General features: G+C 37.2%; 1 protein-coding gene across 5 annotated transcripts in view; it reads left to right on the forward strand.

Annotated features, from left to right (window-relative positions):
• The window catches only part of ARNTL2 (aryl hydrocarbon receptor nuclear translocator like 2), a 111389-nt gene that overhangs the window by 73848 nt on the left and 18118 nt on the right, over nt 1-19423 (forward strand). For all 5 annotated transcript variants that reach the window (XM_013047798.2, XM_013047800.2, XM_045073230.1 and 2 more), the window contains 5 exons: nt 14934-15174; nt 15529-15635; nt 15790-15940; nt 16882-16940; nt 17691-17799. In XM_013047798.2, coding sequence (XP_012903252.1) covers nt 14934-15174; nt 15529-15635; nt 15790-15940; nt 16882-16940; nt 17691-17799 — 667 coding nt within the window. The remainder of the gene's footprint in view (nt 1-14933; nt 15175-15528; nt 15636-15789; nt 15941-16881; nt 16941-17690; nt 17800-19423) is intronic.

The following is a 19423-nucleotide window of genomic DNA, read 5'->3' on the forward strand; positions in this document are numbered from 1 at the left end:
CACCTTTAAGGCCTCCTGAGGTTGAAGTCACAGTTGACTCGGAGTTGAAGAGGCTGTGAATCCAGCTGCCTGGGATCAGATTTTGGTTCTATCACTTGCTAGCTCTGTGGCTGTGAATAAGTTTCTTAATCCCACTGAATCTGTGAAATAAGATTATCCACAGCCTGTTATGACTTTGTGGACTTTGTGGACTTGCCAAGGTGACACAAGTGCAAAGCAGCGGGGAATACTCCAGGCCCACATCACTTCAGCTCCAGATGGCTTGCTAGAGCATCCCCAGTGTAGACTGCTCCCCACCCCCCACCCGCCCAGCCAGCTTATGCTGTTTCACCCACCAGAGTGCCCCTTGTCCAGGGCTCCTTGTCCCTCTCAGCTCCATTTGCCCTGCCAGAGCAACCTCTAGGCTGAATACCCCCACACCCTGGCTTGCATCCACTTTAGCTAACCTGCCAAAGCACCATCAGTGCAGAGCACCCAAAGACCACCACAGCCCATGCCAACACTTCAGTCTCAGTGATTTCACCAGGATGCCTTCTGTGCAGAGAGCCTCAGGACCCACCAGCTTGTACCCACTTCTATTTCAGCTGAATTGCTAAGGTACTTTCTTTGTGGAGAACCCAGGGACCTCCCTAGCCTGTGTCCCCTTCACCTGTCCTGCCAGGGTGTTCTCTGTGTAGATAGTCCTAAGACCTCCTCAGTTTGTGCCCACTTCATCTCCAGCCATCCTTCCAGTGCATTCCCAGCATGGAGTGCCCTAGGACTCTCACTGACACCAGCTACAGTTTCAACCAGCCAGCCAAAATCACCAGATACAGTGTCTACACAGGGAAAGACCACACACAAGATGATTCTTTCAAGTTTGAAAGGACTAGCTCTTCAGCCTAATTCATAGACAAGCAAAATGGGGAGATATAGGAGTATGCTCCAAATGAAAGAACAAGATAAAATCTGAGAAAAAGAACTAAATGAAACAGAAATAAGCAATATGCCTGATAAAGAGTTTAGAGTAATGATCATAAAGATGTTAACCAGACTGGAGAGAAGGGTGGAAGAACTCAGAACTTCAACAAAGTGATAGAAAATATAAAAGACCACTAAACAGAATTGAGGAATACAATAATTGAAATGAAAAATATACCAGGGGGAATCAACAGATTAATGGATATAGAAGAATCAATCCACAATCTAGATGATAGGGTAATGGAAAGCACCCAAGCTGAAGAGCAAAAAGAAAAAGGAATTTTAAAAAGTGAGGGTAGGTAAAAATATTTCTTCAACATCAGGCAAACAAGCATTCACATTATAGGAGTCCCAGAAGGGGAGAGAGAGGAAGGAGCAGCACACTTATTTGAAGAAATAAGAGCTAAACAATTCTCTACCCCAGGGAAGGAAACACATCTCTGACTCAGGAGGCTCAGAGAGCCCCAAAGAAGGTGAACCCAAGAAGTTCTTCATCAAGACACATCACAATTAAGATGTCAAAGATTAACAAAAGATAAAGAGAGGATTTTAAAAGCAGCAAGAGAGAAGCAATAAGTACCATACAAGGGAAATCTCACAACACTATCAGCTGATTTTTTAGCAGGAATTTTGCAGACTGGAAAGGGGTTCCATGATCAATTCAAAGTGCTGAAAGAAAAAAACCTACAACCAAGAATACTCTACCTAGCAAGATGATCATTAAGAATTAAAAGACAGATAAAGAGTTCCCAGACAAACAAAAGTTAGAGGAGCTCATCACCACTAAGTTGGCACTACAAGAAAAGTTAAAGGGACTTCCTGAAGTGGAAATGAAAAGGTCATACTCAGAAGTAAGAAAATCATGAATAACAGGATGTAAAATATGACAATATATAAATTAGGGGAGTGGAGCAAAAAAATCTTTCAGAATATGTTCAACCTTAAGTGACCATCAAATTAACATAGACTGCTATATACTTAGGATGTTATATATGAACCTCACAGTGACCACAAACCAAACACGTATAATAGGTACGCAAAAAATAAACAGAAAGAAAGCCAAGCATAACACTAAAGAAAGTCCACAGTCATAAGAGAAGAGAGCAAGAAGACAGGAACAGAGAAAATCTACAACTACAACCAGAAAACAAACAAAATGGCAATTACTTTAAAAGCAAGTGGTCTAAATGTTCCAACTGAGGACACAGGGTGATTCAGTGGATTAAAAAAAACCAACACCCTTCTTGCATGCTGTCTACAGAAGGCTCACTTCAGAACCAAAGACACATACAGATTGAAAGTGAAAGGATGAAAAAAGATATTCTATGCAAATAGAAGCAGGAAAAAAGCTGGGATAACAATACTTAGATCAAACAAAGTAGACTTTAACATAGAGACCATAACAAGTGACAAAGGGGCAATGAATAATGATAAAAGGATTAATCCAACAAGAGGATAGAACAATTGTACATATTCCTGCATCCAACATAGGAATACCTGCTAAATACATAAAGCAAATATAAGATATAAAGGGAGAAGTGGATAGTAATACTAATAGTAGGGACTGTAACACTCACTTATATCAATGGATAGATCATCCATGCAGAAAATCAATAAGGAAGCCATACCTTTGAATGACACATTGGACTCAATACACTTAACAGACACATACAGAATATTTCATCCTAAAACAGTACACATTCTTTTCAAATGCACATAGAACATTCTCCAGGTTAGATCACAAGTCTCAGTAATTGAAGAGGATAGAAATTATACACACATCTTTTCCAACCACAACAGTATGAAACTAGAAATCAACCAGAAGAAAAAACTCTTAAAAACAAACGCATGGAGACTAAACAACATGCTACCAAACAATCAGTGGTCAATAAATAAATCAGGGGGAAATAAAAAAAATACATGGAGATGGGGGTACCTGGGTGGCTCAGTCAGGTAAGCATCCAACTGTTGGTTTTGGCCTCAGGTTTTGATCTCAGGGTGGTGAGATCAAGCCCTACGTCGGGCTCTGGGCTCATTGGGAGTCCCTCTGCTCCTCCCTGCCACTCATTCTCTTGCTCTCTCTCTCAAAAATAAATAAATCTTTTTAAAAATAAATACACGGAGACAAGTGAAAATGGAAACACAATGGTCCAGAATTTGGGGGACGCAGTGAAAGCAGCTGAGGGAAGTTAATAGCAATCCAAGCCTACCTCAAAAACCAAAAATCTCAAACAGTCTAACCTTACACCTAAAAGAATGAGAACAAAGCCCAGGATGAGTAGAGAAAGGAAATGATGAAAAGCAGAGCAGAAATAAATGAAATAAAGACTAAACAACAATTAAAATTCATAAACCTTTAGCCAAACACATCAAAAAGGGGACCCAAATAAAATCAGAAATGAAAGAGAAGTAATTGACAACACCATAGAAATACAATGGATTATAAGAGAGTACTATGAAAAATTATATGCCAACAAATTGGATAACTTAGAAGAAATGGATAAATTCCTAGAAACATACAGTCTTCTAAAAGTGAATCAGGAAGAAATAGAAAATCTTAGCAGAATAGTCACTGGTAATAAGATAGAATTGGCAATTTAAAAATTCCCAACAAATAAAGTCCAGGATGATTCCTAAGTGAATTCTACCAAACAGTTAAAGAGTTAATACCTATTTCCCACTAACTGTTCCAAAAAATAGAAAAAAACACCTCCCAGTTTGTTTGATAAGGCTAGCATTACTCCCATACCAAAACAACGCAAAGACAGTATTAAAAAAGAAAACTTCAGGCCATATCCCTGATGAACATAGATGCAAAGTCCTCAGTAAAAGTCAGCGAACCATATTCAACAATAGATTAAAAGGATCATTCTGCATGACCAAATGGGGTTTGCTCTGGGGATGCAGGGATGACTCAATAATATTTGCAAATCAATGAAACTGATACATCACATTAATGAAAAAGCCATGATCATCTCAATAGATACAGAAAAAGCATTTGACAAAATTCAACATCCACTCATGGGCAAAAACTCAATGAAGTGGGCTTAAAGGGTACATGCTTCAACATAATAAAGGCCATATGTGACAAACCCAGAGATGACATCATACTCACTGCTGAAAACCTGAGAGCTTTTCCTCCAATATAAAGAACAAGGATATTCCACTCCTGTCACTTTTATTCAGCACCATACTGGGAGTTTTAACCACAGCTGTCCGATAAGAGAGGAGGCATTTGAATGGGTCAGGAGGAAATAAAACGGTCAGTTTGCAGATGACATGATACTAGACATAGAAAACTCTCCCAAAAGACTACTGGAACTGAGAAATGAATTTAGTAAAGTTGCAGGATACAAAATTTATATACAGAAATTTGTCACTTTTCTATACACTAATAACAAAAAAGAGAAGAATTAAACAATTCCATTTTTAATTACACACAAAAGATTAGACTACCTAGGAATAAATGTAACCAAGGAGATGAAAGACCTATACCTTGAAAACCATTGATAAAACCTTGAAAACATTGATTAAAGACATTGAAAGTGACACAAATGAATGGACAGACATACCATGCTCACAGATTGGAAGAATGGATATTATTAAAATGTCCATACTACCCAAAGCATTGTATAGATTCAGTGCAATCCCTATTGAAAACAGCCCGGAACTAAAACTAACAATCCTAAAATTTCTATAGAATCATAAGAGACCCGAATACCCAAAGTAATTTTGAGAAAGAACAAAGCTGGAGGTATCACAATATCAAATTTCATGATAGACTACAAGGCTCTAGTAATCAAAACAGTATGATACTGGCACGAAAATAGGCAGAGAGAGGCCAGAAGTAAACCCACCACTCATACAGTCAATCTACAACAAAGGAAACAAAAATATACAAGGGGGAAAAGACAGTATATTGAATAGATGATGCTGAGGAAACTATGTGCAGAAGAGTGAGCCTGGACCACTTTCTCAGACCACACATAAAAATAAACTGAAAATGGATTAAAGACCAAAATGTGAGACCTGAAGTCACAAAAATCCTAGAAGTAAATTAGCAGTAATCCTTGGTGCACTGGCCTTAGCAGCTCTTTGGTCTAGATGGGTCTCCTCAGGTAAGGGAAACAAAAGCAAACAAACTATTTTTGTTTTGACTACATCAAAATGAAAAGTTTTTGCATGGTGAAGGAAACCAACAAAATGAAAAGACATTTTGTACTGAATGAGAGAAGATATTTGCACATGATAGATCCAATAAGGGTTAATATCAAAATATATAAATAACTTACATCATGAAACATCAAAGAAATAATCCAATTTAAAAGTGGGCAAAGGACCTGAATAGACCTTGTTTCCAAAGACCTACACATGACCTAAGTATATTAAAAGATGCTCAACATCACTACTCACCAGGGAAATGCAAGTCAAAGGCACAATGAAGTATCACCTTACACCTGTTAGAATGGCTAGAGTCAAAAAGACAACTGTTGGTGAGGATTTAGAGAAAAAAAGAGTGTGCACTTTTGGTGGGAATGTAAATTGCTGCAGCTGTTTGGAAGATAGTATGGAGTTTCCTTGAAAAATTAAAAATAGAAATACCGTATCATCCAATAATTCCACTTCTACATATTTAACCCCCCCACACACAAAATGATTAACACTAATTTGAAAAAATTTATTACCCCTATGTTCATTGAAGCGTTATTTACAATAGCCAAGATAAAGCAGCAACCCAAGTGTCCAACAGTAGATGAACAGATAAAGAAGTGGTACACACACACTGGAATATTTTTAATTCTATTTACATGCAATTAATTTAGTGTATTATTGGTTTCAGAGATAGAGCTCAGTGATTCATCAGTTGCATGTAACACCCAGTACTCATTTCATCACATGCCCTCCTGAATGTCCATCACCCAATTACTCTAACCCCCCAACACACACACTGGTGTATTCCTCAGCCATAAAAAGGATGAGATCTTGACATCGCAACAATACTGCAAGAATATGGGTGGGCCTAGAGGGTATCATGCTAAGTGAAATAAGTCAGACAGAAAAAGGCAAATACCATGGGATTTCACTTCTGCGTAGAATCTAAAAACCAGAACAAATGAGTAAACAAAGAGCAGAAACAGACCCATCAATACAGAGGACAAACAAATAGTTGCCAGAGGGAAGGCGGGGAGGAAGACATGGACAAAATGGGGGAAGTTATGGAATGAGTAAGTCCTCGGGATAAAAGGTACAGCATAGGGAATACAGTCAATGATACTGTTATAGTGTTGGATGGCAGCTGCACTTGTGGTAAGCATTACATATAGACCAGTCAGATCCCTATGTTATATTCCTAAAACTAACATAACATTATATATCAACTACAATTAGAAAGATTTTCAGATTAATTTGTCTTTCCTTCTGGGAAGAGAAACATTTCCCATATGGTCTTATGTAGTACTGGTATTTTAATCATGTCTCTGTCTTGGTGCATCGTCAGTGCCCAGTGTCCCCTTGCTCTGCTTCTCTAAAACTTGACTTCACCCTCCACCGCCTGCCCTACCGTCTTCCTCTTTGCTTCTAAACTTTGCAGCCCCACAGGTTTCTCAGTCTCTCTGTTCTTGTGACATCATGAAGACTCCTTGTCAGAACTTGACTCATTTTTTAAATATTAGGGACTTTGCTGAAATGATTATTTTTTTCATATTAGATAACTATTTGCTCAATTTTGGTGCTATTTACCATATAACAACTATAGGTACAACATGCTTTTAAGTTTAATCTTCATTATTAATATTTTGGCCATCATTTTCATAGATGTAGACTACCAGGAAAGAAAATAAAAAGTAACTCAAGCCCGCTTTGTAGCTGTTCTGATTTCTGTGGCAAAAGTAGTCACACGCTTCCCAACAGGAAGCCACTGAATGTGAATAGGGAAGGGATACACAAAAACACACCATTATATGGTAATGTGTCCAAAAATAATTTTTTTCAATAAATACTTATTAACTATACACTATGGGCCAAACACTGTTCCATATACTGGGACCAAAACAATGAATAGAACAAAATTTTGCGATGGTAATAAGTGCTATGAAGAAAAAATAGAACAAGTTAGATTTAGAACCAGACCTTCCAATCACGGTTTCACAATGTGTTAAAACATGGTGTTTAAAAATAATAAAGCATATTTAATAGCTCATTAAACAAGATGTATAATTTTTAAACAAGTTTTACGATTAATAAAATTTATTTTTAAAATGTTTTCAACTTTTTTCTCTTTTTAGTTTTGTGTTTTGTAATACACATATTTGTATAAGAATTGATAGAGAAAATATAGGCCCATGAAGGGTGATTACATTTTTATATAGCATGCAAAATAAAAAATGTTTGAAGAGCATTGCTCTAGAGATTAGAAAAATAACAAATGAACCTCAGAGATGCCCCTAGGAACATTTCTGGATTTTTTGTAGAATGTCTCCCACCCCCGCCAAGATAGTAAGGAAGAATGTTCTGTGTTGTATTAGGTCCACTGGGAGCTAAAGTGACCATTTCCATCACTACAGGAGATTATGAAATACCAAATTAGACACCCTGAGTATGTTCCCCCCACTTAAGACCTCACATTAACACCACAGGAGAGCCAAAACATGTAGACTAGCTGGGAGAACCTTAAGAAATATTTCAAATGATCTGTTTCCCAACAAGGCAGACTCTACAGCACAATCAATGGTAACATGAAAGATTTAAGAGGGCAGCTTGAAGACTTGTTTCACCATAGGAAACATTTAATCCTGAATTGAGAGAGCCATTATGGAAGGGAAGATGGAGTCTGTGAGGCCCCAGGCACGGACTGAGACCCGGGGGGGGGGGGGGGGGGGGGGGGGGGCGGTTGCCAGGCTTAGATCTCCAAAACAGAATACCAGCAGCAGCAGGAGGCCATTCTGTTGGAAGGAATGGAGAATGAAAGCCTACTGGCAGATCCAGAACCATTAGAATACAGGCCACACTTCCTTCCAGGATACCTTCCCTAACATCCTTCTCTCTCTGCTGGGTTAAGTCCCAGCTACCCATTTGTGGTAGGTAACCTATTAATAATCCTGAGGTCTTTGCTGCAGTGTATCAGAATTATTTACTTTTTTTTTTTGTATTTGCATCCCACATTAGAATAAGAGTTTCATTTGTTTCTGTGATGTCTGACACATTCTAGACATTTATAGAAGGCCTAAGTGACCATCCTCTTGTCTTTTTTCTAGATTGATCACATAATTGCTCTCAGATCCATAAGAACAATTAATCCAGTGAATTAATCTACATCATGATGTTTTTGTTTCACCCAAAAAGCAATTTAAGCATTTTAAAATATCTGATCCCCAAAAGTTTTGGTTGTCAGAGCAGGGTCCTCATGAGGTCATTAGTGCCCTTATAAGAAGAGATAGGAGAGAGTTTATTATCTCACATAGTGAGGTGGTCACGGTCTACTAGCCAGGATGAGAGCTCTCACCAGAATTCAACTATGCAGTCATCCTGATCTCAGAATTCTAGGCTCCAGGACTGTGAGGAAATAATCTGTAGTTCAAACCACCCAGCTGGGATACGGTGTTATGGGAGCCCTCGTTAGTTAAGACAGCCATCAACTGGATCATTTTCTCTGACATGATTCTCATGAGAAGTAAATCTGGAAGGGCTCCGTCTGCAGTGGGGACTAAGGGAATCTGGGTCTTGTTGAGTACATCTACATTTATTAAATAGGCATGTTATAATTTGGCTTGAAATAAGGAACTACAAGTCACAGATCGGTGGGGGGCACTATCTCGTCTAGGTTCTTCTGTCACCTTAGATTTATTTTATTTCAGCTTTTGTGGAATTCTAGGACAGTGCTTGACTGAATACATACATTCTTGGAGGATTTCTCTTAAATAACGGAGCTCAAGTATGTCACTAATAATAATCTAAGAAGAATGATACTTTGTGTCCAATCTTTTAACCCTTTTGCAAAGATACAAAAGGGAAAGTAAGATGTCCTCCATGAACTGCATTGTACCGTTACAGTATTTTGTAAATACTGAATCATAAGCAAAAACACATGTGTCTAGTCATAGGTTTAAAAAAAACCAAGCAAGATTTTTGAAGGATGTAGTAATCACACTTTAGTCTTCCTGCATGGTTTCTAAATGGAATTTTTATATTGTAAGTTAGAAATCTACAGAAGAGGCAAAGATTTTTTTCCTTTTTAAATATTGGTAACCTTACTGGAAAAATATATTTCAAGTGGTAAATTAAAGCTAATTCATAGATGGATTTCATGATGAGCTAAAGGAACTGTCACATTTTTAAGTCTCTCCAGTGTTTCAAGTTCTCATATTAGGCTTTGCCTCACAATAAGCCATACTGCTGGTCAGACTTCAGGACAGAGTAGAAGGGAGCTGGACTCTGAATTTGATAGGATGTTTTTTGTTTTGTTTTGTTTTAAGATGTTATTTGAGAGAGAGTGAACATGAATGGGGGGGTGCAGAGGAAGAAGCCAGGGTGGAGAGGAGTGGCAGGGAAGGATCAAGACCTGATGACCTGAGCCAAAGGGAGATGCTTAACCAACTAAGCCACCTAGGCTCCCCTCAATAGGGTTTTAACATCATGTCTGCTGCTTAACAATTGTGCAACGGGAAGCAAATTCCTCTCAATATATGGAAAATGGATGTTATGGACTGAATCATGTTTCCCCAAAATTCACATGTTGAAACCCTAACTCCCAGTGTGATGCCCTTTAGAGACGGGGCCTTTAAAGAGATAATTAAGGTCAAATGAGGTCATAGAGTAGAGCCCTAATCCAGTGTGACTGGTTTTCTCATAAGGAGGGAAAGAGGGGGGCATGGGGGCTCAGTCGCTTAAGCCTTTGACTCTTGGTTTCAGCTCAGGTCATCATCTTGGGGTCCTGGGACTGAGCCTGGTGTTGGGCTCTGCACTCATGGGGAGTTTGCTTGGGATCCTCCCTCTCCCCTGCCTCTTCCCCTTGCTTGTTCTTGTTCTCGCTCGCTCTCTCTCAAATAAATACATCTTAAAGGAAGAAGAAGACAATGAGACACTAGGGATGCACACACACACAAAGAAGAGGTCATATGGGGACAGTGAGAAGTCAGCCATCTACAAGCCAAAGAGGGAGGCCTCAGAGACACCAAAACTGCCAACACTTTTGCCTCCAGAAATAAGTAAAAAATAAATTTCTCTTGTTTAAGCCCAGTCTGTGTATTTTGTTATCACAACCCTAGCAGACTGATACAATGGGTATAATAATACCCCCTCGTGGGAGTTAGGATTACATGTGGCTGATGCAGTGCTTGGCTCCCAGTAGGCACTCAATAAATGGAAGCCATTTTTTTTTTGTGGCTCAGAAAGAAAAGAGGGAAAACAAAATAAAATTTGCTTTCTGGGCAAGAAAATCAGTGATTATTTAAAACCCATATGCCAAGCACTTTGAGTAAATACCTAATTTAATCTGAATAACAATCCTGAGTAAACTGTCCTTATTTTGTACCTGAAGAAACAGAAGCCCCCCAAAAAGAAAGAAAGAAAGAAGCTTATGTAATTTGTCTAAAGTTGCATAGAAAGTGGCAGAATCAGGAACATGGCTTTAAAATCTGTATTCTTTCCACTATGCTATACCACCTACTAACAGCTTCCTAGGAGCCAAAAGGTTACTAATGAAAGACCCATTCTGGATGATTTCTGCAGCAGACACCCAGCAAGGGGGCTGGCTTCTGTGGAAGGAACGTATTCTGCCCACACACGGATGTTCACTCCCACACCAAGCTGGGCCACACAGATGCCTGCAGTCAGTCAAATATCTTTCCGAAAAAGAATTTTTAATCTTCCCAGGCACTTGCACCAAATATTCCCTTTATACTCCAGAGCTCTGTGCCAAAGGCATGTGGCTAGTGTTTCTGAAGGAATGGAAAGGGCATGTGTTGACCATCAGGGTGGCCTTTCCTTGCAGTGCTGGGTTAGAAGACAACAGCCTGTAGACCTACAGGTAGACAGACAGCTGGGGCAGGATGAGGTAATTGCAAAATTGAACCCTGATTGGTCACATGGATGGGTTCCCACACATGAGATCACCTGTGTTCTACTTTAGCCAAGGAGAGTATCGAGTGAAACAATTGTATTTTACATAGAGTTGCTCCTACATGGTCTTTCCAGTAATAATTAGCCAATAGGATTATGTTTTAAGACGACTCCCTTTTAATGAGGAAAGCTCATAGTTAGTAAAGGCGTTTTCTTGTTTACTATGTCATGGCAGTTACATTTAAAATTTTCAGTTATTTTTAAGACTTTTTTTTTTTTTAAGAGTAGTTTAAGGTCTACAATGAAATTGAGAGGGAGGGACAGAGATTTCCCATTTACCTCTGCCCTACGAATGCAGAGCCTCCCCCATTACCAACATCTCCCACCAAAATAGTACATTTGTTACCAAGGATGAACCCACATTGACACATCATCATCATCACCCAAAGCCCAAAATTTGTCTTAAGGTTCATTCTTGGTGTTGTACATTCTGTGGGTTTAGACAAATGTATAATACACGTATCTACCTTATAACATACAAAGTATTCCTGCACTAAAATCCACTGTGCTCTGCCTACTCCTTTCCCCACTGCCACCACCCCTGGCAACCACTCATCTCTTATCTCCATAGGTTTGTTTTACTTACACTTAATTTTAAAAGAAACTAGAAAGCAGCTCTTTTTTAGGCAAATCAAAACCGAACTTACAAAGTATGGAAAAGCCATTTCTCAAGATCGGCCACGTATCACTCAAGTGGGGTTTCATTATACTGTTCTGATTGTGTATGTTTGAAATTTCCCACAATAAAAAGTTTTGTTTTGTTTTGTTTTTAAAAAGCAGGATTGACATTAAAAGCATTATTTCTCTCCTGATTCCAATATGAATGTTAGAGATTCAAACTTTGAAAAAGTTTCTAAGATAGGGATAAAATTAGTCATGTGTATCTACTTGTGAAATCAAGGGCTAATGAAAGATGGAGGACTACTGCCAAATATCTTGGGTGTCTCCCAGACATCTTAATAAGATTATCAGTAATAGAGCAGTACACCCAGAATCTCTTGGGCTCCCTGTGCAAGTGTGGAAGATGCTGTCAGTGCACTATGACCTATTCTCTTAGCACCTACCCCTTGAAGGTTATATAACCTTGTTTCCAATGTCCAACCTCCATGCTGCTGCTAGACCTTCTCTCTTCTTCAGAGACTGCCTACATTAGCTAGGGGCAGACCTCAAGTCCTTGAGAATCAATGCTCCCTGTGAGCACCCCTCAACCACTGCCTGAAGGGAGCTGGTAGATGAGTATCCTAATTCCCTTTTTCTTCAGATTACTTAGTTCTGAAGCTCTTGGTCTACAATTTTCCCCAGAATGCACCCTACCCAGATAGAACACTGATTTTCCAAAGGGGCAACTTCCTGGACAACATATCCTTTATCAGCTTCCTTCCCTTTCCTGTCTCACCCCACTTCCCTCCTAGTATTGCTGGGATGCTCTCTCAAATGTGTTTGTGGATCTGAATCCCTGTCTCAGTTCTGCTGCTGTGAGAATTCAAGCAAGATACCAAATTGAGAGACCTAGCCCTCCACCTGAAGAAATATTTCGTGAGGGATTTTGAGAAAATAACCTATAAATGAAGGCTGTGTTTGGGTTAACATAAATTTTTCCCTCTTTCCAAAAATCACAGAGAAGTTATACTTGAATCTACCCTGTGGAGCTGATGTAAACAGTTTGGTAAGGATTGGGGCCATGACCCCAATATTTAGGTAAAAATCTAAAGAATTCTTTTTTTACGATGATTTATTTATTTCAAGGAGAGAGCATGTGAGCAGAGGGAGGGACCTAGGGAGAGAATTTTTAAGCAGACTCCTGGCTGAAACAGGGTGCTTGAAACAGGGCTTGATCTCACTACCCTGAGATCTTGACTGGAGCTGAAATCAAGAGTTGAATGCTTAACCTAAGACTGAGCCACCCACGTGCCCCTAGGAATTCTTGAGATAAGCGGTATTTTATGGGATTTTAAAAAAGCCTAAAATGATTATCAAATGGATCGCAATGGGTGGAATTACATAATCCCAACTAAAAATCTGCCAATCGAATAAATGTTCACAGGAAGAACTGTGGGACAGACTAATTTGGAAATTTGGTCAGCAACCCTGTTATTCGAGAAGAATCAAAGTAAAATGCTAGGTTCTGTGTGATGAGATTCCATATGAATGTGAAAATTTTTTAATCTACATTTTTAGTTGAAAAGAATATTTTTAGTCAGTATCATTTGTAAGTTTGCAAGCAAGTGCCATCAGAAATGCCAAACTCAGTGTATAAGCTTTTTGACTTATGACTATCTAGTTTTAATAGGAATGAAAACCTTGTATTTACCATTTATCCCACTTTTAATTCCCTTAAGGTATCTTGGATGTTGTAAAGAAAGGAACCTGGTAGGACTCCCGGTTTTCTCATTTAACTACCTGGGTTGATTATGGTGCCAATAAACATATACATATGGCTTGGGATTGGAAGACATAATGACATAATTTAAGGCATCTGTGGACCATGGATTGGGAGATGTCTGTTAAGTGATGAGTGCAATGTCCTATGCATGGTTAGAAGAAGAGATAACCTATCTGTTCTCTGCTTTATTCTCAAGCCACTTCCCCATCACAGACTATGGCTTCAGCCACATGTGACCCTCTCTTGGCTCTGGGTTTACACTGGCTGTCCCCTCTGACTCAAATACTTTTTGTAACCCTCCCCCCCCCATCACCCAGACAACTCCTGTTTGAACACCTTCCAAGACAAAGCACTCACAGCTCCACCCTTGCAGCTATGACTTTGGCATTAACTCTCGGTTTCCTGAGACAGTGGTGCTGATGATAAGAACACTTCACAGGACTATTAAGATCAATTAATTATACATTTAAAGCCCTTAAAAAAACATAGCACACAAAGTGTTCTCCAAGTCTTTGCTATAACTACTACCAGTTTCTGTCTTGTAATATAGCCCATACCACCTTCTGTTCCATTTTTATTTTTTTTTAAAGATTTGTTGTAATAACAGTCTTACCAAACAGTGCTGGTGTAAAATAATGAATGTTCTGATCTTTTCTAAATCTTATCATAAACCACTGTTTTCCATAATTTTTACAAAGCTTTTCCCCCCTTCTCTTTGACCCTATTAAACCCTTAATGTCAGCTTTTGTGTGTGTGTGGATTGCCATAATCTGTATACTTCCAGTGTTTTATGCCTGTGTTAAATCTCACTGTTTTAAGAATTTCCTGACATTTGAGCATATGGATTATTTCCAGTCTTTCATTATTTTGATTGGGCCTGTGTGACAAGCTTTTCCTATGAGTTAATTACTTGGAGTTTTCTGAAAAGTAAAATTTATATCAAATTTTATTTTTATACCTTTTATAAATTTCTCCAAATGTTCTCTAAATACTCTTATAAATCGATTATAACCATAGATATCTATTACCCATTATAATTGCTAACATGAGAAATTCAAGAATCTTTATGAATTTTAGATATGCATTATACCAAAAAGTTACAACGCTAAAAATAGTATCTTTGTGGCTTAAAGCAAGGATACTTAAATTTTAAATTTTTCTAACAAATATAAATTACTGTAATTAAAAAAAAACTGGCTTGGAAATGTATTAAGCCCTAGGCCTATTGAAACCTAAATTAATCTTTTAACTTTTTATTGTAGCATGTATAATTTAGTTTATGAGAAAAATAATCCATTAAGAATAAGGTTGTTAAATAAAATGATGACTTCTTTTCAATGCAATACCTTCCTCCTTCATATTTTAGCATGCTTAAAGAATGCTTTATAGCACAATTATAACTTATAAATGTCAAAGAAATTTAAGAGTTGATTCACAATTACTCAAATTTTCTTTTTTCAAACTCTTGAATTAGATCATAGAAAATTCTGTACTATCCACTGCACTGGTTACTTGAGAAGCTGGCCTCCAAATATTGTTGGAGTGGAAGAAGAAAGGGACAAGAAGAAAGACGGTAGTAATTTTACCTGCCTTGTTGCCATTGGGAGATTACATCCATATATTGTCCCACAGAACAGTGGAGAGATTAAAGTGAAACCAACTGAATTTATAACCCGGTTTGCAATGAATGGAAAATTTGTCTATGTGGACCAAAGGTGAACATTTATATACCATAATGATTAGAGTTCAATGAGATACTTAAGGCTATTAAAGATGTGCCTAGTAGCACTGCTGGATAAAACTTGGAATAATATTTTTTGGCCTGGGGTGCAGAAACAGCATGGTCTGTTTTATTGAATAGGAGAAGAGCATACTCTGGACTGGGTGGGTGTCCATTCTGTGTTGTACCTCTAGTCTGGGCCAAGGGCAGCCAAAGGGATCCCAGTGATGCTTATCAGTTACTCATCCCCCTGTCCACATTCCTACTATGCCAACCATATATGGACCTACAGTATTCTGGAAGGGATTGCATTCACTGATCTTAAGTTTATTTTCAATTTTAAAACCAGGGCGACAGCAATTTTAGGATATCTGCCTCAGGAGCTTTTGGGAACTTCTTGCTATGAATATTTTCATCAAGATGACCATAGTAATTTGACTGACAAGCACAAGGCAGGTATGCATCTAATGGGCTAATTTTGGGGGTACTTTTTAATTATAGCTTCAACTCATTTCTCATTTCTGTGATATCTGAAACTTGAATTAATCCTCAGGGGATTGATTTATATCATGGTAACCCATTATGCTGATTATTATCTTTTCTTGTTAAGTTCTACAGAGTAAAGAGAAAATATTTACAGATTTATACAAGTTCAGAAAGAAAGATGGCTCTTTTGTAACTTTAAAAAGCCAGTGGTTTAGTTTCACAAATCCTTGGACCAAAGAACTGGAATACATTGTGTCTGTCAACACTTTAGTTTTGTAAGTAATTTTTTTTATGTTGTTAAGACCTTTGTGTTAACTTCAAAAGAGTGTCTTTTCTCATCTTGCGAAACCATTAAAGTTGTATGATCATCTGGCTTTATAACGAGTATATATTTTTTTGTAATTCATTCACTGTTCACTGGTGTTACTTCTTAGAATTAAGCTGAAAGTTTTCCCTTTTGTAATAACTGTCTTTTTGCTTGGTATAAAAGGTGACAGTAAATGCATTCACTCAAGCTCTTTCTTCTTGTCCTTCATGCCCTTGTCTTGTCCTGTCACAAAATGATGTAGCTGTAACTTAAAACTGTTGATCATTGTAAGAAATCATTGTTAGAAATTTTGTCCTGCATGTTATTTCTGCATGCACATCTTCTAAGCTTGAGGTACCACATGTGATGGATTGTGTGGGAGTATTTGGCTGGGGCGAAGCAGAAATCCAGCCTAAGTATTACTTGCCAAGCCCGGCTATGGCTGTGTCAGCCAGCCTGGAAGAACAGCCAACTTTTCCTGATTTGCTTAATAAACTAACAGAGCCCATTCTAAGTATTATCTTTCTGTAAGGTTTTTCTTTGAAATTGTTGTAAGGTTGCAGCAAACCAATCCTATTTCTTGATCTACTATAGTTTTTTAAAAAGGTCCCCAAAGCTTGGTATCTCTAGCAGTATCCCCTGTTATTCATTCGGATAATCCTTGCTTGTTATCATTAATATACAAACTGAGAGTTTGTAACTGTGAGAAAGTGTAATTCACAGGGTAATGGGGCATTGGATAAATGCCCTGGTACTTAGCACATCAGTGCCTTGATCCCTGATTGTGACATTAACAATGTGTATATATAAAACAAAAGGCCAAGAATTGATAAGTACACAGAGTTATAATGTAGTGGCTTTAAATCTTTCCTGCACTTAAAAATTACCTACAATGCCTCTTAATTCTAGGGGACATAATGAGATGAAAGAAGTGTCATTACTTCCTTGTAGCTCTCAATCATCAGAAGGTAAGCTTAGTTTTAAATGATGGAGATTTATTACTAGGACTGTTATTGTTACCATTTTTTTCTATCTTCTATTTGTTTCTATCTTCTATTTTTTCTATCTTCTATTATGTTCTATCTAACATTTCAAGATAAAATTGCAAAGCCTTCTAAGGGCTTAAGTTACCCTCTTCAGAATTTCTAGAATACTTTGACCACACTTCCATTATAATCTTACATCTTTTTGCAATTAGTTGTTTATTCAACTGGCCTGCCACTAGACTGAGTTCAAGAGTAGGAATGGTATTTTATCCATTATCTATCCCTAGAAGTTCCCTGCAGTTTGTGTTACTCAATATATATCTGTTGGGTAAATCAATGGAAAGCAGTAAGGGGGAGTTTTATCTTGCTTATCCACCAAGAGAATATTTTAACAAATTACTTGTATAAATAAAAGTAGAAATATTAAGGAATATTAAAAAATGAAGCAGTATTGCTCTGACTTTAGTGTGGAGATTAAAATGGGAAGGAAATATCCATACCCAAGGGTTATGGATTATGATTGTATCCTCAGTGATGTTCTACATCGTTGATTCCTGTCATTCTTCATATGCATCTTAAACCATCAGGAGTTATGATTATAATACAAGCATGACTATTTATTTCAAAGAAAGAAATAGGAAGTATATTGGAGTTGAAAAAAAATATTTTTTTAAAAGTTATATTTACATTTTTAAAGTCTTCATTTGAATTTTTCCTTTTGTTATTTTTTAGAATCCTCTAAACAGTCTTGTATTAGTGTGCCTGGAATGTCTACTGGAATAGTACTTGGTGCTGGGAGTCTTGGGGCAGATATTGTAAACGAAGTCCTGGATTTCCAGAGGTGATGTTTTCAAATATTTTCACAAGTGAATTATTGTATTTATAAAACCAATATTCAAAAATCAGTAAGTTTCCCATATACAAACAGTAACTAATTCAATAAGATAATGAAAGAGATCATTTTTACAGTAGCAACAAAAACGGTATTTAGATATGAACTTCAGAAGCATCCAGAACTCTATGAAAACAAATTGTTAATGCTCCAAAGGTTCATAAAAGATGACTTGAATAGCTTTCTGGATTATTGTTTTTCAATGGGAAGACTCAGTACTGTAAGGATGTCAATATTTGTTAAGCTCATCTATGAATTCAGTGTGAATCCTGTCAGAAAGGCATCTTGCATTTGTTTTTTAGAATCCAACAAATGATACTAACCATATTGAGGAAAATTCTAAAAACTAAAAGTAATAGAATGAGTTAACCCTAACAAATATTAAAATATATTATAAAGTGACAATCACTAAAACATTTCAGCACAACCGACAGATTAAATGGGAAAGAATAGATTTCAGAAATAGTCTCAAACACATACAGGAATTTAAGATTTCCCTATTGTAATGACTAAAATAAATGTAATGACTAAAAGACCAACCAGCCAACCAACCAACAAAAAACAAAATCCCACATATAAGAATTTATTATATGGTAAAAGTGGCATTTCAAATCAATGAGGGGAAATGGATTAAACAATTACAAGCATTATAATAACTTTAACTGTTTGGGGGGAAAAGCTGAACACCAATTTTATTCTGTACATTAAAATAAATTTCAGATAAACCAGAGAGTTCAAAGTAAAATTTAAAAACTATAGAACTATTTCAAGGACAGAAATACGAGTTTTTTATAATCTTAGTTTAAAAAGTCCTTTATAAACATCACACAAAATCTGGAATTCATAAAGAAAAAAGTAGATAAGTTATATTAAAAACTCAAAACTTAAGCCAATAACCATCATGACAAAGGTAAAAGAATAATAAAATGTGAAAAATGTGTGTTTCATGTGATAAAATGGACTTAATATATCTTACTATATGAAGTTTTATAGTATAAAAAATAGTTATTAAGCTATTTAAGCTTTATAAATAAACTTTAATTTTATTAACGTATTTAAACTTTATATAGAGCATAAAGTTATTAAGTAATTTTTAAAAACAGCTCAATAAAAAAGTTGGAGAATAGAATAGAAAAAAATCATCAATGGTCAAGAATCTTCAACAATTTCTCAACCCTCACTGGGTGTTGTGTGTAAATAATGAATCACTGAATTCTACCCCAGAAGCCGATATTGCAGTGTAGTTAACCAACTAAATTTAAAAAGAAAACAACAACAACAAAAAAACAGAAAATGATTGCTCAACCCCATTCACAGTTACAAATATATAGAGCTGACCCCCCTTTTTTTTTTTTTTTTAAGAATTTATTTATTTGAGAGAGAGAGAGAAGATGGGAGAAAGAGAGCATGAGAAGAGGGAGGTCAGAGGGAGAAACAGACTCCCTGTTAAACAGGGAGCCCAATGTGGGACTTGATCCCAGGACTCTGGGATCAGAACCTGAGCCTAAGGCAGTTGCTTAACCAACTGAGCCACCCAGGTGCCCCCTATACAGCTGACCCTTACCCTTAAACA

Source organism: Mustela putorius, unplaced genomic scaffold (genome assembly GCF_011764305.1).
Source record: "Mustela putorius furo isolate JIRA1106 unplaced genomic scaffold, ASM1176430v1.1 tig00537227_pilon_pilon_pilon, whole genome shotgun sequence".
NCBI lineage: Eukaryota > Metazoa > Chordata > Mammalia > Carnivora > Mustelidae > Mustela > Mustela putorius.